General features: G+C 37.6%; 2 protein-coding genes across 3 annotated transcripts in view; one reads left to right on the top strand and one right to left on the bottom strand.

Annotated features, from left to right (window-relative positions):
• Positions 1 to 3,718: 3,718 nt before the first annotated feature.
• Positions 3,719 to 4,942, top strand: LOC127872396 (T-cell-specific guanine nucleotide triphosphate-binding protein 2-like). The gene has a single exon (XM_052415726.1). The coding sequence runs from the start codon at positions 3,719 to 3,721 to the stop codon at positions 4,940 to 4,942; it is 1,224 nt and encodes a 407-aa protein (XP_052271686.1).
• Positions 4,943 to 9,028: 4,086 nt separating this feature from the next.
• The window catches only part of LOC127875238 (fibrillin-2-like), a 29,731-nt gene continuing 25,926 nt past the window's right edge, over positions 9,029 to 12,833 (bottom strand). For both annotated transcript variants that reach the window (XM_052420123.1, XM_052420122.1), the window contains one exon: positions 9,029 to 12,597. In XM_052420123.1, the coding sequence (XP_052276083.1) occupies positions 12,498 to 12,597 (100 nt within the window). In that variant the 3' untranslated portion in view covers positions 9,029 to 12,497. The remainder of the gene's footprint in view (positions 12,598 to 12,833) is intronic.

The following is a 12,833-nucleotide window of genomic DNA, read 5'->3' as shown; positions in this document are numbered from 1 at the left end:
AAAGTCTCTTTACCCCCATGAGCAGAAAAATGGGCATTAGTATAGATATCAATTAATGAAACTATTTTTCTTATAAATCTCTTTTACATAACCGCATTTTTACAATAATAATTTGAATATATTTCTTGAATATAAAAACAACCCCATCGGTTATAAATGTAATATGGAACAATTCGCTCAAAAGCATTAAGTTTAATAAATTGGCTGGTCATTCATGCTTTCTTACATAATGGGTGACATGTGTTCGATCACTTCGATGCATTTCCGCTTTCATTCCTTCTTTGCCACGCGATCATCTGCAAATCTGAACTGGGGTATGTATTAGATGCCCTCCATATTACGATGTAGCGTCTCGTAAAGTTTGGATTCATTAGAACAAGTTGCAGTTCTCTATTGGCCATGACCTTCACAGTAAAAGGGAATGTGTCATGTGATCTGATTATCCCCTCTGTGGTCTGGTTTCCTCTATTTTAACAGGTCAAACTGACGGTTTCATTTGTTGCTTCTGTGTATATATGAATCCATGCGCTTGTGGCATTTTCAATGATTCCATTATGACGATACTAGTGTCTGCTTAAACATGGCAGGATTTTACTTGATCCTATCAACGCAGTAATAATGGTGGTATTTCTTAATAAATCACATCACCATCCTTTGCGAGCTTGTGTGTCTGGTCTCATATTTTCGATGAACTCCGCTATGGATATTGTTCGATATGGACATTCGGTAGCTATTGTTATCGCATGCAGTTGTGGTACTTTTTCTTGATACATGTGGCAGTGTGTTGCTTGTAATGGCACGTCAATCTTAATATGCATATGGAGGGATTACAACAATAGGGTGCTTTTGTTTCCACCTGCAATACAATACTGCATTTTGCTTCACCTATTTCCTTCTGTAGCTTCACTGACTGTTTCGTGTTGCCACTATGACAATAACTGGCAATATCAGGTACACTTAACTAATATGCAATTATTGCAGAACCATAATTAAGAATAGGCATACGGTCAGGCTTCCGTTGGTATTGTTCACTAGCTAACGCATGGTATATCTATTTATGCGTGTGTTTTATATTGTTAATAAATCATTACTCGTGTTGGATATTTATTGGTCCAAACTTCTTACGGATATTGTTTACAGATCATGTCTAGTGTCCAGTGTCGCTTAGTTCAGGATTATTTTAGTTGTTGTTCACAGAGCATGAATTGTTTCATGCGGTCCAGGTTTCTTGTCGTTATTGTTCAAAGATCGTAGCTAGTGCCTCATGTCTCGTGGTCCATATATGTGGTTGGTATTTTCCTTAGAACATGGCTAGAGTCTAGTGTCTCTTGGTCCATGCTTGTGGCGGGTATTGTTTACAGATAATGTCTTATGTCTGGTGCATCTTGGCCAAGGCTTTTGGAGGATATTGTTTACAGATCATGGTTAGTATATTGTGTCTCGTGCCTCATACGTCTTGCGGGTATTGATCACTGATCATGAATTATGTCTGGTGTCTCTTGGTTTAGATATTCGATTGGTACTTTCGAAGATACTTGCTAGAGTATTGTGTCTCTTGGTCCATGCTTTTGGTAGATACTGTTCACAGATCATGGCTAGTGTATTGTGTAACTTGGAGTAGACTTTTGGTGGATATGGTATGTTCTGGATTTTCCCATAAGGCAGGGTAAGCAATTGCCAATGTGCCCCGTGACTTTTATGGGAACACTGAGACAGTGACGAAAGCATTTTTTACTTTCTTACTTAGCCTACAACACGGTTTTCTCGCGGTACTTTAGGAATAATCATTCGTATGTAAAAACCGTATTTATATATCGAAACATTATTGAATATACAAACATATTTCACTTTTCTTCATTCGGAATTACTTTATATAACGAAAATCTATAAATTGTAACTGCAATCACAACAACAAAAACACACAATCACGTGGGTATCAATAGTTTCACTTCCTGTATGCCTGAACGGTGCTTAATAAGTCACTGGATATTGTTCACATATAATGGCTAGTTTTTGGTTGTATTGTGTTGAGGCTTCTGATGGGAAGTGTTTAAAATAACCTCGGGTGGCGTTGGGTTCAGTTTTCTGATTTAAATTTTTATAAGACCGTGGTTTAGGCATCGTGTCTCTTAGTCCTGCATTCTGAATGATATGTCCGCATATCATGGCTAATGTATGATATCTCTTAGTCCAGACTTGTAGTTATTATTGTTAAGATAGCATGGTCAGTGTGTGTTGTTTTTGCAAAATCGTGTGTGTTTTATTCACATAGTATGCCTATTTCAAAGTCACTAGGTACAGGCCTTTGTTTGGTTTTGTTAAAATATCATATAGTGTCTGGTGTGTCTTGGATTCGTCTTCTTTGTTGGTATTGTTCATATTTTATTTGGTCCAGGCTTCTGGTAGGCTATTGTGCACATATCATGCCTTATTTAAATATTACTCGTTTGTTGTCGTCAGATCGCAGTTTCTTCGTGAACGTAACTACATGGTCAAACATATACTCAAAAAGATTCATAGTGTAAGCAAAGGAAATGTTATACTACATTATGGTATATGCATCAGTTTATTATTGCTTATTGTATGTTGAAACGTTAAATGCAGTTTCCATTGCATCCACTCGGATTAACGTATATAATGTGCTGCACGTGCACATATACAATATTCCATATTAAAGATAATTTTCTTTGTTAAGCGTTGTTCCATTTGAAAATACTGCACGCTGGATATGGTATAAGGCACTAATCGTTTCACAGTTTTCCTTAATAAGTAAATTCATGAAACATGACCAGCGTGATTATGCCATCCCTGAGAAAACTTGTTATGTTACGACTTCAATATTGGAATTACAATACTTTGCCATGAAGAAATCGGTAAGTAAGTAATTTTTATATAGCTAGAAATTCTAAAGTAGTAAATGTTCAGTCTTCCTTATTGACACGCCATTTGAAGGATTTTAGTTCGACCTCAACTTTAAACAGTTTCGAAACAGCACTTCATGCTATACCTGCGTACCTGCATCAATGTTTATTTTGAGTTACTGTTATTTTGGGGAGTACAATTCCATAAGCACGAATCCTACTTTATACCACATAATTCTCAATAATTGCAATGAAAACTATCAATCTACCAACTAAAATAGCCTAAGGCATAGTTTCGCATAAGAGCTTTCATGTCATGGTATTTAACTCAGCTGTAATTTTGTTACTATATACGAACATATTTCGAATAAATTGGTCCAAAATAGAACACGCACGATATGGTAAATTGTCGAAATAAAAAGAAAAAGTCTGATATAAATCCGAATATAGTTTAAAATAACCATTTTTATAACACATAATTATATTTTGGTTCACCCGAAATCATAAAAGAGTGTTTGCTGTATACAGCAAATGCATGTGAGGCATCTATATATAAAGTCACGTTGGTCTCTTCGTCATTTGATAGTTGTGGCCTATGACATTTAGGCGTGTGTTTGTTCCAGTTTTCATTCACCATGTTATCAAAAGAACGCGTATTACCTTGTCTTTGAACTAGATTGTAGATCACCAACTTCTTTTTTATGTTTTATTTCTGATCTGGAAAACAAATATGAACGCCAACATCATTATCAACGAGTGACAATCTATTTCCAAGTATATCATATAATTGCTGTATAAAATTAGGCGCTTTTTAACATTTCAGACACGCGGTTCAAAAACGGACCATTTAGGAAACTATGGCGACTGGAGACGGCAATTTGTATGAGTTGTCTGTGAACGAAGAAGATGCCAAAGTCGTAAAGGACCATTTTGAGGCGAAGGGATATATGGGCCTCGTCGAACTCCTTATCAAACGCAAGGACCATTGGGTAGACGTCCCCATCCATGTGGCAATATACGGAAGTTCCGGTGCAGGGAAGTCAAGTTTCATCAACATCATCCGGGGACTTAAGGATAGCGATAAAAATGGCGCCGAACTGAATGTGGGACAGACGACAATCGAACCCATTCCATATTCACATCCAAATAAACATTATCTGAAGTTCTGGGACATGCCCCAGTTGGGCTCCAAGGCGTTCACAAAAGAGTTGTATTTGAAAAATACAAATATAGATAAGTACGATTATTTTCTCATTTTCACTAGGTCAGAATTCACCGGAGACGATTTTTGGTTCGCAAATCAGTTGCAGACTCTAAACAAAAAGTTTTATTTTGTTTGTACGCATATTGATATCGTCATAGATGCAGCAGTAAAAGAACATTTAGACGAAGACCAAAGAGAGGTGAAGATTCGTGTTTTAACTGCCATTAGGGAAAAACTACTGCGTTCGGTAAAACAGGAGAAAATCAAAGCAGACTATATTTACCTGATAACCACAGCGGATGTTCGTAAATTTGATTTCCCAAAATTAGCGAACAGACTCATTATCGATCTACCTGAAAGGAAGTGGGAAGCAATGGCGTTAACGCTAAAAGTGTTTGCGGACGACGTCATAAAGCAGAAGCGTCGCGCTCTGCAGAAACGTGTTTGGATTATAGCGCTAATGTCTGGTCTGGAGAAAGCGTGCCACTATTACGGGCTCCAGTTTGACATTGACGTGGAACCCGTTTTAGAGGAAGCGCAGGAGTACCGCCGGCAATTCTGTCTGGACGAAGGTTCGATAATCAAACTGGCGCGGTCCATCGATACGTCGGTAGAGAGTCTGAAAAAAGCGTCGGCGTTCAAAACAAACTACGCGCAGCTAGCGGACCGCGGGCTGATCCAGCAGTATAAAACGCTAAGCGTTTACGACGTCTCCGACGGAATCACGAAAAGTTTCTCTCCAATTCTGGGTAACCTGTTGTCTGGCGCGTCGCCGTTCGGCGCGACATATTTCGTGTTAAACCGACTGCTCGATACGATGGAGACCGACGCGCTCAGAATGATTGAGTACGTGCGGTACAGAGGGGCGGAATTGTAACCCATGCGTCGCAATTTCCTTGTGTATCCTTCACGTCAAAACGCCATTAGATATTCAAACGCGCGATAAAGCATCTGACATTTGAAAAGGTCATTTCACAGAAACGGTTAATAACATCGCATCGAAACTTGATGTCTAATGCTAAAAATGAGCGTGGAATCTTTTAGAAAATGAACGCGTGTGCTGCGGAAAAGTATGCTTTATTTCGAAACAAACACAGTCTTCCATTATTTGCAAAAAAGGCATCGCAAATGTTTGTACGTCGTTCAAATGATCGGTTACAAATGGAACAGTGGCATCAGAAACGGAAACTTGACTAATATTCCAGTTTTGAACCGCACATGCATTTTGTGTCCTATGTTCTTCTATCAATTAAGTATGCAAGGCATTCTTCTATCAATTAAGTTTACACGTATAGGCAGCTATTTAAAGTGACTAAGTATGTCCGCTATTCTTCTCCTGAAATCCTGACTCGGAGCCAGGTTTGTAGCAGATATTAAATGTCTATTAAATAGGCCAATGAAATTCAAATCCGGTTGAATGCTTCTGTGAAATGAGATGATACTGTTACATTTTTAATATTGTAAGCACAGTCATAGTAAAATTTAATTGATTTGCTTTAGTTATGCCGTATCAAAATATGTTGTATTCGCAAGAAAACGATAAATATTACCTTTACACTGATTTTAAGCGTATTGATGATCATATGCGATGGTATTAAAAGCAACCTTCCCAAAATATTTTCCGAGGAAACAGAACTTTACAGAACACTTTTTCTATGGAAATCTATCCGACAAAAACAACAACAAACAATAAATAAGCATTGAAATAATTAAAATTATAACGCGTTGGTAATAATTAATTGTATATTTCCTGTACACGCGCTGACTGGTGATTCCAATAGAGTAAATCAAGTCAATACAATACAATCGTACCAAACATACTGTGAAGCATACGAGCCGTGTTCTGAGAAAAGGGGGTTTAATACATGTGCGTCAAGTGTCGTCCCAGATTAGCCTGTGCAGTCCGCACAGTCTAATCAGGGGCGACACTTTCCGCTTTAATAATATTTTTCGTTTCAAGAAAGTCTCTTCTAAGCAAAAATCAAGTTTTTGCGGGAAGTGTCCCTCCGGATTGGGACGACACTTTACGCACATGCATTAAACCTTTTTTTCACAGAGCACGACCCAAATGCATTTCTTAAAAAGAAAACAGTTTTCCAGAAAGATATGTCATTTACTTTCATTAGAACTGACGTTATATTTAACGGCGTTAAATTACGTTCAGTAGATTGTTTGGACTGTCGGTAAAGCGCTCAATTACAAATTCGAGGATCGGTCGGTCCACGGCTCGGGAACATAACTTGTGTTAGGAGTGAAATACTGTAGAAAACGTCGAACAATCCAACTATAAAACAAACCAACGTTCAGCAGACGTTAGCTTTAAACTCATTCTTTAATTATTAATTAAACCTGATGTAAGTACGCAATATTATTTATTTTATTTATAAAAATGAAGCTGCTTTGATTTCTTTTACAGAATCCAAACATCTATATTTCCTTAGTTTAACATTTTATTGTTTAATACCGTGTTAAATAGTTTATCACGTGTTCACCTAATCATTATCAACAATATGCTATCAGTTCCAAATGATCAAATACCGTGCGTAAGTCTGTATTCAACTTTAACCCACAGTTATTTAAACCCAAAGTCATTAATCCGGCCGTGACAAAACTGATGCCGTTTAACAAAGAGCGGCAGCGCTTCACGGATATTAAGTTTAAATCAAAATTGAACAATGGTTATAGATTGGTTAGACCAGGTCACATTGTATAATCTCTATTAACCCATTTATGCCGAGTGGACTCTCCCATCCTTCTAAATTGGATCAATTTTCTAAATTGGATCAATTTATTTCCAAAATTAGGGATGTCTAGTATATTTGTTTCTATATTTAGAATATTTCTTACATAAATTCCTGTAAGCAAACAGCTTATACCCAGATAAGACGCCGCATCATGCGGCGTCTTATCTGGGTCTACGCTGTTTTCCAATGCCTTTTTTTAGACGCTAAGCATAAATGGGTTAAAGGGACTAACTCACTGAGTTTAGGTTTTTATTTTAAGTTGATAAGGTAACAAACTAGACTATTTGTGAAAAATAGGATCACACGTATAAAAAAGGTAAATAAAATAGTACGCCTACGTCCTCTAGGGCTTGAACATAAGAATGTCAATAATTTAAAGATTGATGAACGAACACATTTATAAAACAGCTTAAAGCTGTTTTTGTTTGCGTTAAATCATAACTTATATGTAATAGTCGTATACACTTACAACCAAATTCCAGTATAGTTTACTTGGGTCAATCGCGGTGTAGTTTAACCCGTTTATTCCTAGTGAACTCCTCCATCGTTCTAAATTGGATCAATTTATTAAAAAAATTAGAGATGTCAAGTATATTTATTTCTATATTTAGAATATTTATTATAGAAATTCCTTTAAGCAAACAGCGCAGACCCTGATGAGACGCCGCATCATGCGGCGTCTCATCTGGATTTACGTTGTTTGCCAAGGCCATTTTTCTAGACGCTAGGCATAAATAGGTTAATTCCTAGTGATTGAATTGCATTATTTGCAGTTCAGTCGCATTTCAGACGTCTCTTGACTCTGTGCAAACCTTGCGATATTGTTTAGTAAATTTATTTATTAAATAACGTTCAATTTTTGTATAGGATCATTATCGGCCAAATATTAACAATTTGAGTTCTCATGTGAAGCAAAAAACGATAAGGGCTTTTCCCGGGGTGATTTTATAGCTACGAATTATGCAGACAATATTCTATATTTGTCGCCTAAAGAAGGAATATACACAACATGTTTGTTTTTTCTAAAATGATAAGCTTAACTATTTTGATTAAAAGAGGAACTATTTTTGAGTGTGATGTTCTCATGTTTGGACTACGTATGACATTGTTGATAGATATTTAACTTAAATTGCTTTTTGTCAACAGTAAGAATAATTTTGTACTCACCAATATTTAAAGCTCGAATGTACAAGATGCCGTAGACTTATTAAGACATTTTGGTGATCGAGTCTTGGGTATAACCACATTTAGAACAATTAAAGATCTTTAGACCGTTCACAGAGTTGGGAGTTACATGTATTACCTTGTGCATGTTTTGTTATCGTTTACAATCGAAAGGATTGCATCTACATACCAATTACATTGTTCTGTGATTAACTTTTCATTATATAAATTATGCTATGCATGCTGTATATATTTTATGTCTAGAACAAATAGTTTATTTATTGTTCGTATTTTAAATAGAGTAGTAAAAATAAAATTAATAGTTTGCAATTGAAAATTGTTTTTGTTCTTGAGTGTATGTATGAATGTATGTTATGCTCTAAACGTATGTTACAGTTTAATATGACATGAAATGTTATACCTATTGCTGCACAATACTTCATTTTAGCGGCGTTCTGAAAAAAACTGGGTTTAATGCACGTGCGTTAAGTGTCGTCCCAGATTAGCATGTACAGTCCGCACAGGCTAATCAGGGACGACACTTTTTGCTTTTATGGTATTTTTAGTTTCAAGGAAGTCCCTCCTTACCGAAAATCAAGTTTAGGCGGAAAGTGTCGTCCCTGATTAGCCTGTGCGGACTGCACAGGCTAATCTGGGATGACACTTAACGCATATGCATTAAGCCCAGTTTTCTCAGAACAAGGCTCGTTTATTTTTGACACAAGAAACATGTGAAGCCTGTATATATCGAAACGCTGAACGTGATTTCTTGGATCGTAGTCTATGCTTTTTTATTACACAATATAATTTAATATTAAACCAGACTTTTTCACCGCGTACTTGAATTGGGCCTGCGTTGGGTATGGCCGGGCCTCACGATTAAAATATTTGTTCCCTAAATACCCTAAATCTAACTCTTAATTTTAGCGCGAACAAAAGAAACAGCTTGAGCATTCAAGTGAAGGAAGCAAGTGGAAACAAAACAAGTATGTAGCAACAAAACAAGGAACACATATATTAGCACGAACAACCCAAACTAATCAAAGTCACTTTAAAATTAGTATACTTTATTATCCTACACTATACAAGGCACTGACAATTCTGCAGCAGGATATAATCTATGTAATCAGGCAAAATGCGATTTTGAAAATATGTAAATACAGGTATACACACACACATCAAATGTATTTATGTACACAAGAGGAAAAACATGTTCAGTATGCCCAGTATACATTTTATATAAAAAAATAATTTGACATAAACAAACACAATAAAAATAAGATGTTCAAACTTAGAATTAACCAAACGCATTTAAATATTTTAGTTACTGGCCATTATTGATATCATGTTCTACTGGCCTTTATTGATATCATGTTTAAGAAGCCATGAAGAATTTGTATGTGTTCGCGTCTGTTGTGTCCTGAACTATAAGAGTATTAAAAAAATTGATGTGACTTTACAAGTATACGGAGTAGGGGACCAAAATGGAAATCTAAAATACAAAGGTATTGGCGGAAATAGACAGATGGCGTGTTTTCACTAACACTTCTCCAAATTAACATGTTGGATTTGACGGCTAAACGGGTTTCTTCGTTAACCTTTTTAATGAGTACTAGTTATTCCGACTTTAAAAAAGAATATAAAAATAACAACAATCCAATGTATCATTACTCAACATTATTTTTTAAAGGTAAAGTTGTATGTATTGTTTTTATCGCACTGAAATACGAAAAAAGGTTAAAGATAAAAAAAAATAGGGCCGGTCGGGTTTGTGGAAACGTTTTTTTAAGCCTGATTCATTGATAGTTTTATTTCTTAAGTCCGAAATACCTCGATTGTTGTAATAAAAGACACATAAACAACACAGATATTTATCTATGACATTATATTTTGTTTTGTAGTATAACTGCATGAAAAAATTCAGCACGCTTAATTTCTGAAAACATGAGAACCATTTTAATTAAAACTTATAAACATTTACTCTGAGAAAAAAAATACTGGCAAACTACAAAGATAAAAACGACGTACACATAGGTCAGATTATAACGCTTATACAAAAGAGCAAGAATGGACCTGAGTCGACAACATGAGGTATCGCAACTATGGCACAAAAGGAATGTAATACATATTTATAAAAAAAAAAAAACAAGAAAGCAATGCTGTTGAGTTCAACCTCAATGTTATGTCGCCGTAGTATCAGAAATGTCTACAGAATATTGAATAACATACCAAGCAAATGTCTCGTTAAGAACGGATTTCCCAGAGCGCGACTCAAACATAATTTCAATATATATATATACAAACATACAATCGCGAGAATGTTTATTAGTTATGTATAGATATAAATATGAGATCAATTTGAATAAATGTGAAAAGAATTATCTACGGATCAACATTTCAATACACTTACATACAAACAAAACAGAAACTGAATATGTAATGGAATCGATGGTGTTTATAAATTTCTTTTATTTATAAAAGTCAACTGCACCTATTTCACAGGTACGTATATTAAAAGTTATAATGGATAACTGATGATTCAACGTAAATTTAACGCGCGACAAGTTATCAAGTTAAAATGCAGACAAAAAGTATATCACGTAGATAAAAACAAAACGTTTCAGACAGACCACAATTGCCAACGTTTTTTAAAAAGAACGTTTGTGATATATAAAGAATAATCAGATCTAATCAGATACAAATATCGCTAAGCACCGGTCCAAACATTCTTGAGGTATGCAGTGCAGATCCTTATTTCGGGAAGTAATTATATCCGTGTTTAGTAACGATAATCAGAACACATTTTCGTCAGTATGCTGATCCCAGTATGAGGAACATTCTACATTTTTCAGCTGAACTCAGAAGATCAGATTTTAGTTTCCATTCAGCTGAGCTCTGAAAATGTCTGTGAGGTAGTGAGCCATAAGTTCTGAGAACGTCGGTCAGCTAGTGAGCCATTAGCTATGAGAACGTCGGTAAGCTAGTGAGCCATGAGCTCTGAGAACGTCGGTAAGCTAGTGCGCCATGAGCTCTGAGAACGTCGGTAAGCTAGTGCGCCATGAGCTCTGAGAACGTCGGTAAGCTAGTGCGCCATGAGCTCTGAGAACGTCGGTAAGCTAGTGCGCCATGAGCTCTGAGAACGTCGGTAAGCTAGTGCGCCATGAGCTCTGAGAACGTCGGTAAGCTAGTGCGCCATGAGCTCTGAGAACGTCGGTAAGCTAGTGAGCCATGAGCTCTTAGAACGTCGGTAAGCTAGTGAGCCATGAGCTCTGAGAACGTCGGTAAGCTAGTGCGCCATGAGCTCTGAGAACGTCGGTAAGCTAGTGCGCCATGAGCTCTGAGAACGTCGGTAAGCTAGTGCGCCATGAGCTCTGAGAACGTCGGTCAGCTTGTGAGCCATTAGCTATGAGAACGTCGGTAAGCTAGTGAGCCATGAGCTCTGAGAACGTCGGTAAGCTAGTGCGCCATGAGCTCTGAGAACGTCGGTAAGCTAGTGAGCCATGAGCTCTTAGAACGTCGGTAAGCTAGTGAGCCATGAGCTCTGAGAACGTCGGTAAGCTAGTGCGCCATGAGCTCTGAGAACGTCGGTAAGCTAGTGAGCCATGAGCTCTGAGAAAGGACGTCGGTAAGCTAGTGAGCCATGAACTCTGAGAACGTCGGTAAGCTAGTGAGCCATGGGCTCTGAGAACGTCGGTAAGCTAGTGAGCCATGAGCTCTGAGAACGTCGGTAAGCTAGTGAGCCATGAGCTCTGAGAACGTCGGTAAGCTAGTGAGCCATGAGCTCTGAGAACGTCGGTAAGCTAGTGAGCCATGAGCTCTGAGAAAGGACGTCGGTAAGCTAGTGAGCCATGAACTCTGAGAACGTCGGTAAGCTAGTGAGCCATGGGCTCTGAGAACGTCGGTAAGCTAGTGAGCCATGAGCTCTGAGAACGTCGGTAAGCTAATGAGCCATGAGCTCTGAGAACGTCGGTAAGCTAGTGAGCCATGGGCTCTGAGAACGTCGGTAAGCTAGTGAGCCATGAGCTATGAGAACGTCGGTAAGCTAGTGAGCCATGAGCTCTGAGAACGTCGGTCAGCTAGTGCGCCATGAGCTCTGAGAACGTCGGTAAGCTAGTGAGCCATGGGCTCTGAGAAAGGACGTCGGTAAGCTAGTGAGCCATGAACTCTGAGAACGTCGGTAAGCTAGTGAGCCACATCAAATCTCAGCCCTCCATATGAATATCCATATATTCTACCTCAAACTCAGGGTTGAGTCAGACTCAACACTTAAAATCCGTCAGTGAACACCAAAATTGACCATGATGGTTAAACTGATCCCAAAAAACTTAGAAGAAAAATGTCGTAGTTCAGAAAGAATAATGACTTAAGCATGTTCGGAACTAGTCTCATAAATGGGACGTTGAATAAGAAGTGTGACATATTTTGCGAATATAACCGAAAGAAAACGTAGATAAATATTCGCTAGGGGCACCCATTTTGCTTGTTCGTAATGTATTCTAATACGGAGTTCGTATAGTGCTCAGATCACAATTTGGTGCTAAATTCAACTTGAATAACGCCGATGTCAGTGTCGTCCGTTCCAGGGATTTCGTCCCAATACTTCTGCGGATCTAGCTCTTTTTCTCTGAAATGACAATTAATTCTTGTAAGTGTGTTGCGCTCATTAACCCATTTATGACTAGCGTCTAGAAAAAAGGCCTTTGCGAACAGCGTAGACCCAGATGGGACGCCGCATGATGCGGCGTCTCATCAGGGTCTGTGCTGTTTGCTTAAAGGAATTTCTGTAAGAAATATTCTAAATATAGAAATAAACATACAAGACATCCTAATCTTGGAAATAAATTTATCCAATTTAGAAGG

The sequence above is a fragment of the Dreissena polymorpha genome, chromosome 3 (assembly GCF_020536995.1).
Source record: "Dreissena polymorpha isolate Duluth1 chromosome 3, UMN_Dpol_1.0, whole genome shotgun sequence".
In the NCBI taxonomy this organism is placed as follows: Eukaryota; Metazoa; Mollusca; class Bivalvia; order Myida; family Dreissenidae; genus Dreissena; species Dreissena polymorpha.
This window is presented reverse-complemented; position numbering and strand designations above follow the sequence as displayed.

Coding starts and splice junctions, on each gene's coding strand:
- LOC127872396 (XM_052415726.1), top strand. CDS start 3,719: ATGGCGACTGGAGACGGCAATTTGTATGAGTTGTCTGTGAACGAAGAA.